This window comes from Heterocephalus glaber, unplaced genomic scaffold, assembly GCF_053883595.1.
Source record: "Heterocephalus glaber isolate CG9 unplaced genomic scaffold, H.glaber_assembly_v1.0 deba00000676, whole genome shotgun sequence".
In the NCBI taxonomy this organism is placed as follows: domain Eukaryota; kingdom Metazoa; phylum Chordata; class Mammalia; order Rodentia; family Bathyergidae; genus Heterocephalus; species Heterocephalus glaber.
In genome coordinates, this window is record NW_028258156.1 from 3333136 (window position 1) to 3350040 (window position 16905).

At 51.5% G+C, this 16905-nt stretch overlaps 1 protein-coding gene and 1 long non-coding RNA gene across 2 annotated transcripts; one reads left to right on the forward strand and one right to left on the reverse strand.

The window, feature by feature from the left end:
* Nucleotides 1-2393: 2393 nt before the first annotated feature.
* On the forward strand, nucleotides 2394-8054 carry Hoxa13 (homeobox A13). The gene is made up of 2 exons (XM_087206601.1): nucleotides 2394-3382; nucleotides 4095-8054. Exons 1-2 carry the CDS (start codon nucleotides 2470-2472, stop codon nucleotides 4337-4339), a joined length of 1158 nt encoding a protein of 385 aa, XP_087062727.1. The 5' UTR covers nucleotides 2394-2469; the 3' UTR covers nucleotides 4340-8054.
* A 4861-nt stretch (nucleotides 8055-12915) lies between these two features.
* Nucleotides 12916-16084, reverse strand: LOC147829219 (uncharacterized). Its single transcript, XR_015449318.1, has 2 exons — nucleotides 15897-16084; nucleotides 12916-13618 (listed from the first exon to the last, which is right to left on the reverse strand). It is a non-coding gene; the product is annotated as an uncharacterized LOC147829219 (long non-coding RNA).
* Between the last annotated feature and the right edge of the window lie 821 nt (nucleotides 16085-16905).

Below are 16905 nucleotides of genomic sequence, written 5' to 3' on the forward strand. Positions count from 1 at the left end.
TCTTGTCTCACCATTTTTGGTGAGGAAGGACCTAGTCCACTTTGGCAGTCTGCATAAAAGGCTCCCGGCTCCAGGGAAGCGGGAGGGGGAGGGAAGGACACGGAGCTGGCCTTGGCTGCTCGTGCGCACCAGCCGCCTCACCACGGCCAGAGGTGAGCTGGCACAGGCGTCGGTTGCTGGGGGCTTCCCAAGCTGTCTTTTCGTTTTTCTGGGACTAGCTGGAAAACAGAAGAGGCTCAAAGCCCCTGCGAAGAGCAGGGTGGAGGCCGAGAAGAAGAGTCAGTAAATACTGCCCCAAAACTCCACAAAGGCAGAAAAAATAAAATACTGGGCAGCCAAACAGCCAGAAACTAGAATTCCAAACAAAAAAAGGAATTAGAAGTGAAGGGAGATGGGTAGTGGGCCTTTCGCAGCCGCTCCGCACAGCTGCCTCGGTCTCCAGGCTTGCAGGGCAGTTTTCTCACGCTGACTAGACTGCAACTTTCAACTTGACCTTGGCCTCCAGCCTTGTCTGACCCGTATGTAAAACCACCCTCAAGTCCCCAGGAACTGAGCCTTCCAACCCTACCCTGTCTCTTTGTCACTGTGAGTTTTACAATGCCACTTAGAGGGAGAAGAGGGTGGGGGACGAAATGGCCGGAAAGTAACACAAAAATCAAGTTTTTACAGAGCCCAATTCCTCAGTCTGCAAATGGCTAGTCAGGGAGAAGGTAAACCGGGGGCAAATCAATATTTACCCAGAACTACTAAGAAGTCAAGAGGGAAAGGGCACACTCAGTGTGGGGGAGGTACTGGGGGCAGAGAAGGTTTTACTGGGCAAAACTTACATTGGTCAGGGAAAACCCCGGGATCTAGGCAGATAAAAGCCTGACCCCAGTCATTGGTCTGTACCCTGCAGGAAGCCCAAGCAGCTCAGAGAGCAGAACAGTGGGGTGGTATGCACAGCTTCTGAGTTTAGGTCTGAGGCTGCAAGCTGGGACCCAGGGCAAATCCAAGTCTGGCTGCTCACCAGTTAGCCTGGGATGGAAGGGAGTCCAGTGTTCCCAGCTGGAATGTTCCCGAAGGTGCCCACTTTCACTTTGAATGCTTCTTCCCATTCCGGGCATCTGACCAGCTCACAGTCACACAATCAGAGGTGGAAACATTTGGCCCCCAAACGGCAGGACCCCCAGAATCCCTCATCAAATCATGGCAGCTGCAAGAAGGGTTGCTGCCTAGCTCTTCCAGTACCAGCACCCACAGTGCTACCAGAAAAGGGTCGCATTTCCCAGGCACACAGGAAAAGCTTCTTAGGCTGGTTCTTGGGCACTGGGCACCCTCTGCAGGCTGGAGCTCCTACCTGAGGGGAAGACATGAAGTGACCCCCCCAAAGAACCCTTTTCTCTTTTCCCAAAAATGGAATCCAAAAGTGGGTTCCCAGATGTCTGGAGAATCAGGTCCAACCCGGGCTCTATGGAGCAGCTTTCGTGAGGCCCCTGGAGTCCCGGCCAGCAGACCAGCTGGGGCCTGTTCCTCTTTAAGCCCCTTCCATGAGGAGCCAGCAACTGGAGAGACGGGAGCATGGGTGAATGGTCTTCTCTCCATCCCAAAGTCTCTGGAGGAGGAGGAAGAATTGTTACTGGGTCAGATCGGAAAAATAGGCTATGTACAAAACTGGGCGCATCAGTGTACACTCAAGCGTGCGTGACGGGTTCTGTCTGCGTCTATGGGCCTAAATGCAAGTGTACGAAAACCGTCCACTAAGACTGTGGACAGGGAAAGGAAGGGAGCTCCTAAGTCCAGTCCAAGCGTCTCAGTGGGATGTCCTGGGACCCCAGAGCCAGGCGTAACCGCGGGAACCGACAAGTAGCCAACACCCTGCCTCTGTTCCCCTGACGTGGTCTAAGCGGAAAGCGACGATATCCGTCCTGTGGTCTCCCCGCAGAAAGACGCTAAGACACCTGGAAAGAAAGCCCCCAAATCCCCGAGAAACACTCAGCCTGATCTAGGCTAGTCCCGTCTTCATCGGTCTTTCATCCCTGGCCACAGGAGGATTTTGCCTGACCCGTCCCCACGGCCTCTGGTCGTAACCCAACGGTGCGCCCACGTCCCCTCCCCGCCAAGGGAGACAGGAAGGGAAGGGGGACCGAAAAGGGACTTCCCTCCCCTCTTCGCCCGCTCGCCCGCCCGCGGCCCCCGCCTCTCCCCGGGATGAAGGGTGCACAGCCGCGCGGCGAGCCCTGGCGCCGGGGACCGAGCGCTCGGCGGCTGGGACCGCGGGTGCCCCGTGCGGAGCCCGGCCGGAGCCGCCCGCTTTGCATACGCCGGGGGCGGGGCGGGGGGGCGAGCCAATGGGCGGCCGCCTGGCGCGACCCCGCAGGGCGCGATCCGCCCCCCTCGCTCGGGCCCCGGCCCCGCGCCGCGCGCTCTTCACTTCTTGGGGGCTTTTTAAAACAGCGCCACTGGGGTCTTCTCCATGCGGCTCGGGCTATGACAGCCTCCGTGCTCCTCCACCCCCGCTGGATCGAGCCCACCGTCATGTTTCTCTACGACAACGGCGGCGGCCTGGTGGCCGACGAGCTCAACAAGAACATGGAAGGGGCGGCGGCGGCGGCGGCAGCGGCGGCGGCGGCGGCGGCCGGGGCCGGGGGCGGGGGCTTCCCCCACCCGGCGGCGGCCGCAGGGGGCAACTTTTCGGTGGCGGCGGCGGCGGCGGCGGCAGCGGCGGCCGCGGCCAACCAATGCCGCAACCTGATGGCGCACCCCGCGCCCCTGGCGCCGGGCGCCGCGGCCGCCTACAGCAGCGCGCCGGGGGAGGCGCCCCCTTCGGCCGCGGCCGCCGCCGCCGCCGCAGCCGCCGCCGCCGCCGCCGCCGCCGCTGCGTCGTCCTCGGGCGGGCCGGGCCCGGCGGGCCCCGCGGGCGCCGAGGCCGCCAAGCAGTGCAGCCCCTGCTCCGCCGCAGCGCAGAGCTCGTCGGGGCCGGCGGCGCTGCCCTACGGTTACTTCGGCAGCAGCTACTACCCGTGCGCCCGCATGGGTCCGCACCCCAACGCCATCAAATCGTGCGCGCAGCCCGCCTCGGCCGCCGCCGCCGCCTTCGCGGACAAGTACATGGACACCGCCGGCCCCGCAGCCGAGGAGTTCAGCTCCCGCGCTAAGGAGTTCGCCTTCTACCACCAGGGCTACGCGGCAGGGCCTTACCACCACCACCAGCCCGTGCCCGGCTACCTGGATATGCCGGTGGTCCCGGGGCTCGGGGGCCCCGGCGAGTCTCGCCACGAGCCCCTGGGTCTTCCCATGGAAAGCTACCAGCCCTGGGCGCTGCCCAACGGCTGGAACAGCCAAATGTACTGCCCCAAAGAGCAGGCGCAGCCTCCCCACCTCTGGAAGTCCACTCTGCCCGGTAAATGGCGCCCCCCTTTCCAGCCCCGGGTCTTCGGGTCTACTCCAGCTTCTGTTCAGCTCACGCCCGGGGGTCGCCCGGGTGGCCCTCTGCTCTCCCCCTGGCTGCCTCAGCGGAGCCGCACCCGGCTGGGAGCTGATCCCGGCTGGCTGGCGCTGTCCGCACTACCCTAAGTTGAGCTGGCCCCTGGTCTTCCTTGGGTGAAGGGTGGCCTCGAGGAAGCTTGAGGGGACCCACACTAGCTTCCTTCTCCTTCTGCGCCCCGCCCTCCCCAGCCCTTGACACTGACTGAAACTGAGAAATCGAACCGCTATTTGGCTCATCAAATTGCCACTATTCGCTTTCGGAAAATGGTTTCATTGGTGAAGCATCAGAGTGTTGGGGCTTGGGGCAAACCAGGAGGAGCCAGGCACAAGAGCTTTGTGCCCTGGTTCGGGGGCGCTAAGGTGTGGCCATCTGGGCCAAGAGGTGGAGGCCAGGCGCGCTGGGCATGCAAGATAACCTGTTGGGCTGATCACTAGAGCTCTGGGCGATTTCATTTCAGTGCAAAACTAACCACCCTCTCCCCTAACCCGCCAAGCTTTGGCAGAAGGCCGGAAGGTACAGCGTGTAGCAAAGAGCAGCCCGCTCCAGGCGCGTGTATCCTATCGAGCTGTCGCCTGTGTCCTGGCCCCGTCTGGTCCATGTATAACTTGCCTTCTCTGTCTTCCAGACGTGGTCTCCCATCCCTCGGATGCCAGCTCCTATAGAAGAGGGAGAAAGAAGCGCGTGCCTTACACCAAGGTACAGTTAAAAGAACTTGAACGGGAATACGCCACGAACAAATTCATTACCAAGGACAAACGGAGGAGGATATCAGCCACAACAAACCTCTCTGAGCGGCAGGTCACAATCTGGTTCCAGAACAGGAGGGTCAAAGAGAAAAAAGTCATCAACAAACTGAAGACCACTAGTTAATGGATTAAAAATGGAGCAGAGGGAACTTGAAGAAATGCTTCTGAACTCATTGCTTTGCCCAGATAATAATAACGCTTAACAATAATTGAAGAAATGGAAAGAGAGACACTGACATTTTGCTGTCTTTCTCTGTAATGGAATCTACAACTTTTTAAAAACTTTAAGAGATGATAAAGACTGCCAGTTCTCCCCACCAACCCCACCAGACCGTTACATGACAGACTCTAGAGTCAAACATCAACCCCTAAAATGCAATTTCAGATAAGTTACTCATTTACTGAAATCTTGTAAGTATTTATGTGACCGTTATATTTTAGGACACTATGTTAGATGGTAATAATCCGAAAGTTGGTTACAAAAGCAAGTGGCTGTTGTAAGCATCTGCTCGTCCTTCTTACATTGCCATCCCCTTTGCATGTTAAGTGTATGCTCAGGTAAATCTTAGTGAAATTCCTATATTATGTTTTGTGAAATATGTTTTATGTATAGGTGTGTCTGGGGGGAGAAGGTACTGAAATAATCCAGAACTATTTACTCTGAAAGGAAAAAGGAGAGGAAAGCGCTTCTGAAGATCATGTGTCTTGGTAGGAAATACAACCAGTTTAAACCTTTGAGGCTACAAAGGAATTCCAGGTTGGTAATGTCCTTCCAAGAATAATTTTTAGTTGCTTATAGCAAGTCTATTTTTCGCATTTGAACTACCCATTATCAGTGATTTTCCGGAGAATTGGATGTTTTTAAAAATGTTTAAATCAACAGATAATCTGCAGAATTCATTTTATGTCAGATCTTCCAGAAGGTCCCACCCCAACATGATAGACTTCAGTTTTGATGCAATTCATTTTTTTAATCTAAGTTTTTTCATCTAAATTGGTATTCTCCAATATTTGCTAAATATTTTGCTGGAGAAATCATTTTCTTTTTATTTTTTAGAAAACTCAGAATAGAAATTCATTTTCCCAAAATATTTAGATGTTGACATACTATATTTTGGTCTTTCAAGAGATTAGTATTTTTCCTTCTTTATTGTGTTATGAGACTGCACTAGAAAGTTTAGGGATTCATCTTCATAGCACATTTTTAATCAAGCAGTTGTTTCAACCAGCACATTCGTTGTGTTCATATTCACTTTAAAATACTATCTTGTAAATAAAGACATTCAGCACACTGTGAAAGTGTATTGTGCACCTGCTTTATAAATAGTTCTACGAAAAATGGAAAAATTAAATCTGTAGATAGTGATATAGTGGTATTAATTCTGTTAATAAAATAGTCACTGCCAGTAAAATTTGAAGGAAACACTCGCTACTTTCCTTTGCTAAACGTGCCCTGCACGGAAAAGGAGCAGGTTTGTCTCATACAAACCCAGGACCATTCTTTTCTAGTATTATTCAACTTTTGGGGGGTTTAAAAATTTTTAAGAAAAGAGAGAAATTTCTCATAACTGAAATTCTGAAAATGATAAGTGCCTTAAGGAGATGAAAGTGTCAGGTGAAAGGGAAAGAAAAGAAAGGAGGAAGAGATAGTATAAATTCCCAGGCTCCCTATGGAAAATGAATACCAGTTGTTTAGTATCAGCAATGCTTAGGCTGTCGTATTTTAAACTCTGTGGTTGGGTCTGCATGTGTCTGAAAGGGCAGGTTTTGATATTTGTTGAAATGACAGGACTAGGAAAGGCCTTAAACCTTGACCTTGAGGAAAAAAGACAATTTGTGACCTTGACTTTTGACAGCTCATGAATTGGTCTGGGCTGGATTAGTAGATCAAGGGCGCCACCTGGTGTTGACAAGCCTCCTTGTAATTCTTTAGCTTCCAGGAAATCAATTCTTACCTCCTTGACTTGCTATTTTGGAGATTTAGTACTCATTTATTTGGCTCCAAATGGAGCAAATTTGAATATATGTAAATTATACATGTGCCTGTATATATGTGAATATATATCATATATGTGTATACATGTATACATTTGCATATCAGTGCTTGTGTGTGCTTGTATATATAATTATAGAATCTGTACAGATATAGTATTAATTGCTGATGACTCACAACATTGTAATTTAAGGTAATTTCTAGAGTTGAGGTACAAAATGTACTTTACATGATGATGCCTTGTTCCTTTTCTTTAATGACCAATTTGATTTGTCTTCACAGCAGCTCACTCAGATTTCTGCAGATCTGCTTTCAAGCTGTACATTTTTCTTACAGTCCGAGAGATGTTCTTAAATAACCATTTTTCTTCTCACCCTTATTCTTCAAGGTGGTCTACCACCCTAATTAGAGCTATCAGGAAACCTTAACGGTAAATAAAAAGTTTCAGATGCCTTGCGCTAACTCTAGAGTTCTAGAGTTACATTTCAGAAATTCAAAGAAACCCACCTCTCAGGAGGTCAGTAAAGGGAACTTAAATATCTCATATCTACAAAATGACCATAATATGTATGGGGAAGGAGAGTTATCCTGTATAGCTCGGAGCTGAATGCCACTCCAGGGTGGTGTGCAATCTTACACTGATGCTTGCAAATCTGCCATTTGATTTGTAGGAGAAATATATAATTTAATATTACAATCACTATCAAAACTATAATAATGATAAATTTTTATATCTACTGTTTATTGACCCCTAACAGTACATCGGGTGCTGGGTTCAGAGTCGTAAATAATGCATATGTATGTTTATATATTTAATAGACACATAGAGTTACGTGTTTTTTGTCAAATCCATGCTATGAACACATGTATTAAAATGTTGGTAGAACCAGTAGCCTGGAGATGTGGAATTATCAGATGCAGATTAATTTTATTTTTATGTTAGAGGAAAGAAATAGTGAATGAAAGAACTTAATACATCATTTGGTGGAAAATAATATTGGTTGGTTACAAGCCTGACTGATGGAAACCTCTCCCAGCTTGCCTAAAGACTGAGAGCTTTATAGCTGAAGATCTAAGCAAAAACTATAAACCTATTTCAAAAAAGCATGATCCTGAACCATATATATCAAATGGTCTTGTGAATGCAATCATATTTGGCTGCCCTGAGGATTTTCACTTCACTTCTGGAAAGAAATGAAAACGCTGCTTCAGATCCACCTCCCCACGTTTTGTGCCACAGTTCCAGTTGTAAAAGAGCCAAAGTAACAACTTTCTCCCCAAATGTTTAAAGTGGTGGAAAATCCCCTCAAATCTGGATCAGTGTGCTTACAAATAGCTCCGAAGAGGACTCTTCTGTTGATAGGGGATATTTTTCTTTAGATGTAAGAAATATTCTGAGCCTCAGGCCTAGAAAAAAGAGACCAACAGCAGCTCTGCAGCCAGAATACCGCCCTTTCAAAAGCCATCGCCACTGCAAGAACCTTGGGTAAAGTAGTAGCCTTCTTTTTTCTCTCTCCAGTTTTTGAAACTGTAATGACAAAAATAACGTCAGGAACACCCCCCACCCCAGTTCTAAAATGGTTGTTGATAGCATCAATCTTACCTAATGCCCTTCATACTGAAAGTGTCCATGGGGCTACCAGATAAACTGAGGTGGGCATGGATTATAATGGCTCCCAAATGCCTAAAACTTGTAGAACAAAGACAGCTAGGGAAACAGCAGCCTCCTCTTGAAAAATAAGAATAATAATGCAAGTCACTAATCCATAAATACTGTGGTTTAAACCCCAATTCGAGTTTTTTTTTCTAAAAAGGAAACTTCCTGAAGCCCCCCCCCCAAAATCAATATAGGACTTTCCCCATCTGCTCTTAATACTGTCAAATTTATTAACTTAAGTGGTTGATTGTAAAATGTCACTATGTATTTCACTACTAATTATCCCTGATGCAGAGTTGAGGCCATTCATTTAAATTGGCTTTTTTTTAACAGAAAAGGAAAGAAAATTTGTTAAGAAAGTTGGAAAAAGGAAATTATTCATTTTTAAGATTCAACCTAATTGAAATGTTTTCCGAGAAATTCACCAGGAGGCAGCGAAGAAATCCAGCGGAGAGTGATACTTTTGTGTGCGGGTAGTTGGATTTCACTGTATAGTAAATATGGCCTACTACACTGCTCTGCGTGTTTGGAGGGCTGGGTGAAGATGCAGCATCTCCCTTTCTTTCTGTGAATTACCCAGTTTCCAGCCCAGATGGAGGTTGCCCGAGACTGAGACTGCTAATTGCTAATCCCCAGCCCGGGTGGGTTGAGAGGCGCCCTTCTAGACTTGCAGGTCTCTCTGTCTCTCTCTCTGTCTCTCTGTCTCTCTGTCTCTCTCTCTCTGTCTCTCTCTCTCTGTCTCTCTCTCTCTGTCTCTCTCTCTCTCTCTGTCTGTCTCTCTCTCTCTCTCTCTCTCTCTCTCTCTCTCTCTCTCTCTCTCTCTCTCTCTCTCTCTCTCTCTCTCTCTCTCTGACGCTAGGGGCTTGCTGATTTATCCGCATTCCTTTAAACTTCATCGAATGCGTGTCAGCAGCCCAAGTCCTGGACATTCAGAGAAGTGTGCAGCGAGTTGCTCACATCTCATGTAGCGTTATCCAAAAGGCCTGGGGAGATTTACGCCTACCTTTTAGGACAGGCGCGCTAATTAAGTTTTCATCTGTTCGGGCACCGGGTAAATAACAACTGGCTCTATTCTCTGAAAAGACCCACCCAATCCTCACTCATCTACCTTGCACAGATCATGGCCTGGAGAGCTTGCTATTTTAAATTTTATTATAAAGGGAGGGGAAAAAATCCCTCCGTGAGAGCAGCCAAGGCCTTGCCACAGTCGATTTCATTTCTGAAGAGCTGAATCCACCGGGCAGAAATCATTACAACTGTGTGTGAGATTTTTCAGAGCTTCGCAAGAGGCCGCGCAGCGGCGCGGGCCTGCTTAGGTGCGGGTGTGGACGCGCGGATGCGGAGCTCGGGGAACGCGGAGAGGCCTGGAGACGCGCCCTCTAGACAGAAGCGCGGCCTCAAATCTTCGCGCTCCCACAGGAACCCCCCACTCAAAATGGAGGCTCCGACCCTCGAAGCGAGGGCCGCGCTCCGACGGCCGGCTCAGCGCCAGTCCGTAGCTCAGCGGGACCGTGAGGCGGGGGTCGAGGCCGCGCCTGGCGGGCACTGCAAGTCCCCTGGACCCGCGCGGCGCGACTCCCCGAAGCTGCCGCTGACGTCACCGCTGGTCGAGCGGGCCCCGGGGCGCTTTCTGCTGTGGACCCGCGCGGCAAGAAAGGTTTCGTGGGGAGCCCCGTTCTCCGCCACGCCCTCCTCTCCAAGAGGATAATGGGGATTTAATCTCTCCTGGTCTTTAATTCTTGGCAGCGTGGAAGGTGGTTTGCAACGGGAAATAAAACTTGACAGGACCATTTTCTCTAAAAGGGGGTTTGAGACGGGCTGAAAAGAAACCATGTTCTTCTCTACCAAAGACTTCCGCTTTCGGAGCCCGGAGCTGACCGGTGGGATGAGATCCGAGGGAGCCGAGCGCGAGCAGGCCAAGCGGGGACACGGGCAGCGCGTTCTTCACCTCGGCTGGGACGCGGCCGGCGAGGGCCTACGCCGTCCCCGTGCGTTGGCGACGCGGGCTCGGCTGAAGGCCCGGCGCAGGCCGCAGCCTGACGCCAGGACCCCCAGCACGGGAACTGAGCCCCGGCGGAGGCCGGTTGGCACGGAGCCGTACCCAGGCTATACCCGAGGGCGGCTGGGGTCGGGCGCGAGGAGAGGGCCCTGGAGAAGGTCTTGGACTGCTTAGCTTTAGGCCTCGCCTCGGCCTTCTGACCGTGGGGGTTAGGGACAGGAGTTGACAGGGGAGATGGTGAGGATAACGCTGGGGGCTTTGTTTTCCTGGCCCGCAGGCAGGCTGCCCGGGGACAGCGCACAAAATGGAGGGGGGAATGCGGGGGAGCGCGCAGCCTGCGTGGGTTGCCTGGGCTGCCATTGGGTGGAAGAGGCCGGAGCCGCAGCGGGCCCCTCCTGGCGGCGCAGAACTTGCTCTCCTCTCGCCCGGTAAAGGTCAAGTCCTCGGCGCCACCGCCTCCGCGGTCAGGGCCGGCCGCGATAGCCGCCGCCGCCGCCGCCGCCGCCGCCGCCCAAGCCACGGTTGCTAGAAGGCCCAGGACATACAATTAGGAGCCATCACTTCTGCTGCAAGCAGGTTCTGTTAGCCTGGGCTTGAGCATTGCATGCAGCATTCTTTCTTGGGTTCTAACTCCTTTACCCTGTTAGAAAGGAGTCCCCCGGTCAGGGGTCGACCAGGCTATGTCTTGGTCCTGGAAGAGCAGGATCTGCCCCAGTCCAGCAGACTTCGGGGACTGTGAAGGCCTAGCCTGGGAAAGAAAGGAGCGCCTACAAGCCTAAGGGGAGCAGACATGGCTGGATCGATCCGTGTACTAGGTCCTGGTAGGAACAAGTGCTGGTCAGGGCCAGCAGGCCTGGAGTAAGACGGGAAAGCTAAGACCCTGCTGGGGTTCCTGAGTTCAGATCTTCCATCAGTGCATGGCAGGCCTTTTGGTGAGATCCTCGATGTTCTTCTCCTGCCTAAAATCTTTGAGGTAGACTCTGCCCGTATAAAAACGCCTCACAGTGCTCTGCAGAGGAGGGAGCACTTTACCCCCTGCCCATAGCCAGCCTATGGCAGGTCAGAGCCTCAGACCCAGCAATAAGAACTCAAGTCTAGTTTGCCACTCAGTCTCTTGCCCCAGGTGAACCAAAGAGGATCTCAAAAGATCTTTTCTTTTCTCAAAAGACAGGAAAGCTGGCTTTATCCCTAGAGTTGCATGGGCAGGCCTGGGTGGTGAGGAAGGGGGAGACAGAGCAGGAGGGATTGTCTGTAAATGGGTACCATCGTGGAACTGGCAGGCAGGGTGGGTCAGGGAGCTTCCTACGGGAAGGCTGAATGGGGACTGACGGGGGCTATTCTCAACCCTGGCATCTGAGTTGCCACTGAAACTAAGTAAAAATGGAGTTGCCCTAGAAGGCATTTGACACTTGGAGCATGAAGGTGTCCTGTGAGCCACAGCCCTGGGAACTGAGTCCAAGAACCAGAACCAACCTTATGGTTGGGCTGCTCTCTTTTGTCCTCTTTATTGCAGAAATGCTTGGTTGGAGAAACCCTGTTTGGGCCAAGGATGCAGGGAAAATAGAAGGCATACACTGAGAACTAGGGTTTCAGCCTTCAATGTTTCCCCCACCCCACTTGTTCCCACTCTGTAGGAAAAAATAAGTAAAATCTTCTCTAATGAGTTGGCAACAATAAAGGAGGGAACCCTTCCTTCTCCCATTGGTTTGAGACCTACTAAACTAAATGATGACCAGATTGCTTAGGTGATTGAGACCCTCAGCTGAGCCCTGTGCCCTACCCCCAGTGGCCAGAGGAAGGATAGAGACTTCTTCAGATGGTTGAGGGAATTCTAGGATGATTGAACCTGCTAGTCAGTCAGATCAGGAACCAAATGTGAGGTCAAGTTCAAGACATTACCTGTTCCCTTGCTATAGGGAAGGGAAGGGGCGGGTCAGGGCCTTGATAAAGGGACAAATTAACCCCTCTCTATACTTGGTAGTGATAAAGGTGATCCCCTGATATTTTATCAAAGGGAAAGGTGATGCATTGACCATGATCTACCAATAAACCATTCCCTGAGAAGAAATACTGGGAGATTTCCTGGGCCATCCCAAACAATTCATCTCCTAGGTCACCACAAAGGACAGAGTAGTCTCAAGAACACCTCCAACTTGGAGGGAGATTGTCCCCAATGAAAGCCTGGCCTCCAACCCTGAGAAGGGCTCTGTGTCTGTTTCCACCCTCATCCTTCCAGGCAACTCTTGCACATGTGTGCATTATGGTCACCAGGGTAGCTTAGCTTTCTAAAAACGATATAAAATTTGGGGACAGAGGAAAGTAATGGCTCATGCCAGCAAGAAGAGGCAAAATATTGATGGTGCCCTAAGAAATCCACTGAGAAATAACTGTAGGTCTCTGGTGGAGGCTAAAATCATGGGAATCAGAAACCTAATAGACCATTTTCTTTATACCTGAGTACCAGGTGCCTTCTAGTGGCACCTCAGCCTAGGAGAGACATCGGAAGAAGCAAGAGGCCTGAGAAAAGGAGACTGGCTAGAAAGGGGCAGGACAGGCAACAAGCTAGCAGGCACTGCTGGGGGACAGAACAGGCTGGAGAAGGAACATGGTGAGTGGGGCAGTTGAGTTTGCCATTCACACTGTGGACCACACGCTGAGCATTCCAAGGGCCGCAAGTGCAGGCACTGGAGATTTCAGATTCCCAGATTTGGGGAACAAGGAGCAGCTGCTTTCTCCCAAGGCAGCCCAAAGGACAAAGGGCAGCCCAGAAGCCTGGCTAGGTGGGGTTTGGAAGCCTGGAATCTAGAGGTGCTCTCCTCTGCACCTCCACAGCCAGCTCTATCCTCCCTTGGAGCCAGAGGGTGTTAGGCTGCCTATCAAGTGTCCCTTGAATGACTGTTGGACACGCCCCTGGCATGACAACCACAGTGACAAGGCCTCACAATGCCCAAATGCGTGTTGATGGCGCAGAAACCACTCTGTCTGGGCATCACCCATTGGAGCCCTCCCACAACTGCTCAGACCTCTCCTGCTGCAAGAAGAAGCAGATGCGGCAGAGGAGCCGGGCACACTTTATTCTGATATCCTGCCTGGAAAGGCGGGTGGAGCAAGGAGTGCACGGATCACCGTCCCAGCCAGGATGGACTCAGCCTGTCGAGGAGGCCTAGGGAGACGCACATCCTCCCTCCCCAATCTCAGAGCCAAATCAGATGAAGCCCCTGAAAGGCTTGGCTTTGGTCCGTTTTGCTGAACAAATCTTGTTAGCTGTTTCCGCCTTGATGAGGCTGACAGGTATGCCTGCCTTCCCCTCTCCAGGCGGCCACCTCCAAACTGCGGAGGAGCGACAGGCGGCCCTGCAAAAGGCTGCCTAGACCTTGAAGTTCAGAAAAACAAGAGATTGAACTGGCTCCCTCCCTTCTTTGCAGACACACACGCACCATCAGGCAGCCGCCACTTCCTGCCTTTGTTTTTCTTCCTCCAAACATTTTTGGCCTCTTGCATTAGCCGCCCTCGGGCTCCGGGTTGACGATTAAAGGAAATATACGCTGAAGAGTGTTTTCTGGAGATGGCCCCTCGCTGTGGAGCTCTTGTGAAAGAACAGCTCATGGGAAACCATTCGCCCGGGCCAATGTCACAGTCTGGCCTGCCGCGGCAGCTTCAAGAAGTGAAACTCGGACTTGGCCTTCTGGGGTGGTCTTAGCCCCAGGGGGGTCTTTCCCAAAGCCAGGTAGGTTCAGCTTGACTGTTGAGCCTCCTGCAAGACAGAAGAGTCAATTAGACTCAGCAAAGTTAAAACCAAGAATTCTGTCTCCCCTTCTTCCCGCATATTTGGTCCAAAGCTCAGAGCAGCGCCCATCCTTTACCCCCACTGGATGCCAGGAGAAACATTCACACCACTAAGTATATTCTGCAAGAGAAAAGCAGGAGCAGGCAAAACTGGGGTCATCGCGCACCCTTGGGGGACCTGAGCACCTCGCGTTTTGTCCCTGCTGGGGGAACTAAAAGCATTCGGCAGCTCCAGGCATTTTCCCTTCTGCTGCCATCAAAAGCCTTTTACCTCATCCATCTTCAGGGCAGCGCGCCCACACACCCACTTCCAGGCTACCAGTCCCTTGGGGCACCCAGCTTCAGTACAGCCTGTCAAATAGTCCTGCCAACCACTCCTAGAGTCCCTTCCTCCGACAGAGCCTTTCCTTGGGAATCCGCCTTGTCGCCTGAAGACGCCCAAGGGATAGAGACCTGCCAGCACCCACTCGCCTTGGCCCTCAAGGAGGACATAGGAGGCAGTGGTTATTCCAGACAGCACACAAGCCCATACTGACCTTTCTGTGAGGACACCCTCTCCTTGGCACCAGAGGAAGCCGATCTAATTAAGTGAGGGGCTGCTTGCAGCTGGGGGAGGTGGCCTGGTGTCCCCCACTGGCGCTGGCAGGCGACTGCGGCCCCACTGCCCAGGCACAAGCTGAAGTTGACTGCCAAAACTGCTATAAAACCACAGGTCTGTCTAGAACTGTTTTCGGTGCTCCTAGATGCCCCCGGGTTCAATTATACTCTTAAAAGCCCTAATACAAGTGCAAGAATTTGTTTGGCTTCACCCAGGGGCGGGGCGAGCCCTGCAATGGTGGCGCCTTTGTTATGGCAAAGTCACTGAAACCCTTCATGCATTCCTTTTGTTCCAGGATGAGGGTGGTGAGGACTGGGTGGGCTGCTGGGAGAGAGTTTGAGATAGTGAAAAATCGAGCCAGGGAACTATTCAAATACAGCTGTTTGAAACCTCTCTTCTATCTTTTATATTCTGTCTCCAAGAAAGACATACTGTGGAGAAACAAATATTTTGCCTTGCTGGTCGCCACTGGAAATAGTTTTTTCACTGCAGGGCAACCCCATACATGTAATTCCCAGCTCTAGGAGGTCCCAAGCTACCCTTCCTCAACAACCTTCTCTCCTACTGGACCTTCTCGCTCATACCGACGCTGCCCTCTATGCAAGCTACAGTGGACAAATATGTCAAGCTGAAGATGCACAAATAATTTCAAATTCAGCTCTCAGAGATATGAGGGGCATGAAAGTTCTTGCAGCAAATCCTGAATAAAGAGTTCATTAAACCAGTGTGTCCAACTGGCTTGATTTGTGATAAGCAATCCTTGTAAAGGGGGAAAGCCATATAAACATTAATGCTAATAAATTAGTTTACTCCACTACAGAGTAATTACTCGATATTACTGATATTTACAATGGGTATTCAAATGCAATGGTGGGTCATTATTTGGAGAAAATACATAATAAGAATATTTCTTTTTCAGTGCAATACATGATTAAATTTGTTACTGAGTCAGTTACAGTCAGCTCAGCAATAAATAAATAAATCAATGTTGACACTTAAACACCAAAGATCTTAGAGTTTATACTCTAAATCTCCTCAAGATATGTAAATACCATTAGCTATTTCCTGAACAAGGAAAGAGTTTTCATTTTTCAGTTTTTTATTTTCCTTCTGTGACACCCCAGCTCCTTCGAAGAACGGTGTTTTGGGGAGGCCCTAGGTCTAGGTCTTCTCCCTGTCCTTGCCTGTCTGCTCTATGCCCTCTCTCTTCTTTCGTTTCCCTCAAATCTTATTGTTCCTTCAATCCTACAGAGTAGTGATGAGCATTATTTTGCCTTCTTAATTACTCTATTTCCTCCTCCTGAGAAGGTAGGTTCACACAAGCCGCTACGACTCTGACTATCTTGAGCACAAACCTAGCCTTTTCAAGGCATCCTTAATTGCCCAAGGTGAGGGAGTTGGAGGTGCACCTCTCTTTTCTTTGGCATTGTGCTCCTTCTCTGGAATGAGTGGCAGGAAAAGACACAGAGCTTTCTGAGTTTCTGCCTGCGCACCCCTTGCTTTCACTCTCTCACTTTGCAAGGAAGAGGAGGCAGATGATCCCTCTTTTAAACCAAGACTCCTTGGCCATGGAGCCCTCTCCTCGCCACCCCCATTTCTCCACAGCCTCAAGCAGCTGGGTGGAGCCCCCCACAAAGGTCCAGCATACCCAGGAGAAAGCTCTTCGGATGTCAGCTCCTCTAAAACAGCCCAAGGCTTGCCTCAATTGCATGGTTTCCCGATTCCTCAGCTCCAGAAGACCAGGCAGACGTGCTGACCAGTGAGCAGGGCGCAGCCCCTGCGCCTCTGGGCCTGCCGAGTCTCTCCGAACCACGGCAGGCAGCGAGGAGAAGGGGGTTTCTTCAAGGACAAGGGGTAGGGTGAGGAGGCGGACGTGGAGCATGAAGGGAAAAGTGGATCCCGGGTAAAACGAACGCCCTTCCGGACCCGTGAATCACTGACAATCCGCGGGGAAAGCCGCCCTGGCTGTTGGCGGTTTAGGGACGGAAGGCACTAAAGCGCTTCGGAAGTGACCATGAATGCCAGCGTGTAATCAAGTCACCGTGCAAATCAGACAAGCCACGAGGCCAGCACATCCACGATTACGAACCCTGGCCCCCGAAAGGGGTCCGGCCAGGGTCTAAGGCTGATGTGCTTCCCAGCGCAACCCTGAGGAGGAGGGCTGGGAAAAAGGGGATGCGACCCTAAGCCTCCAGTAGAACCGACTCCCCGACCACGGGCCACTCAGCTCCGGGCTTCCACCTGGCCACCCCGAGCACACAGTATCCCTCACCCACCCGAGGAGTGGGGTGGGGGCCACGAGAGTTGAGTTTCTCACCGCCCTGGGCGCATTGGAGGGCTGGGTTCGTGCAGCTGAGCAAAAGCGAGCTGCATGGGGGCGCACCCCAGCCTTGCCGCGCGCCGGGAGGCCCCCCAGCCAACATGAGTTACACCGGCGATTACGTGCTTTCGGTGAGAACACCGAGTGACGATCTGTTGCTTCCCCTGAGGTGGCTACAAAGAAAGGAAGCCGAGGAGGGAGGGGAGGGGGAAAAAGGAAAGGGGGGAAAAACTCCCGGACTAGCTCGCAGCTTGTCAATTTCAACATCGGGTCACATGACCAGCACCTCCCTGCTAAGGATGGGGATAGATTTCCACGTCAGCTTACGTCTCCAAAT

What these genes read in the sequence shown, in the direction of transcription:
- Hoxa13 (XM_087206601.1), top strand. Translation starts at nt 2,470, where the DNA reads ATGACAGCCTCCGTGCTCCTCCACCCCCGCTGGATCGAGCCCACCGTC. An exon ending in CTGGAAGTCCACTCTGCCCG is followed by an intron (nt 3,383 to 4,094) that starts GTAAATGGCGCC and finishes TCTGTCTTCCAG; the next exon opens with ACGTGGTCTCCCATCCCTCG.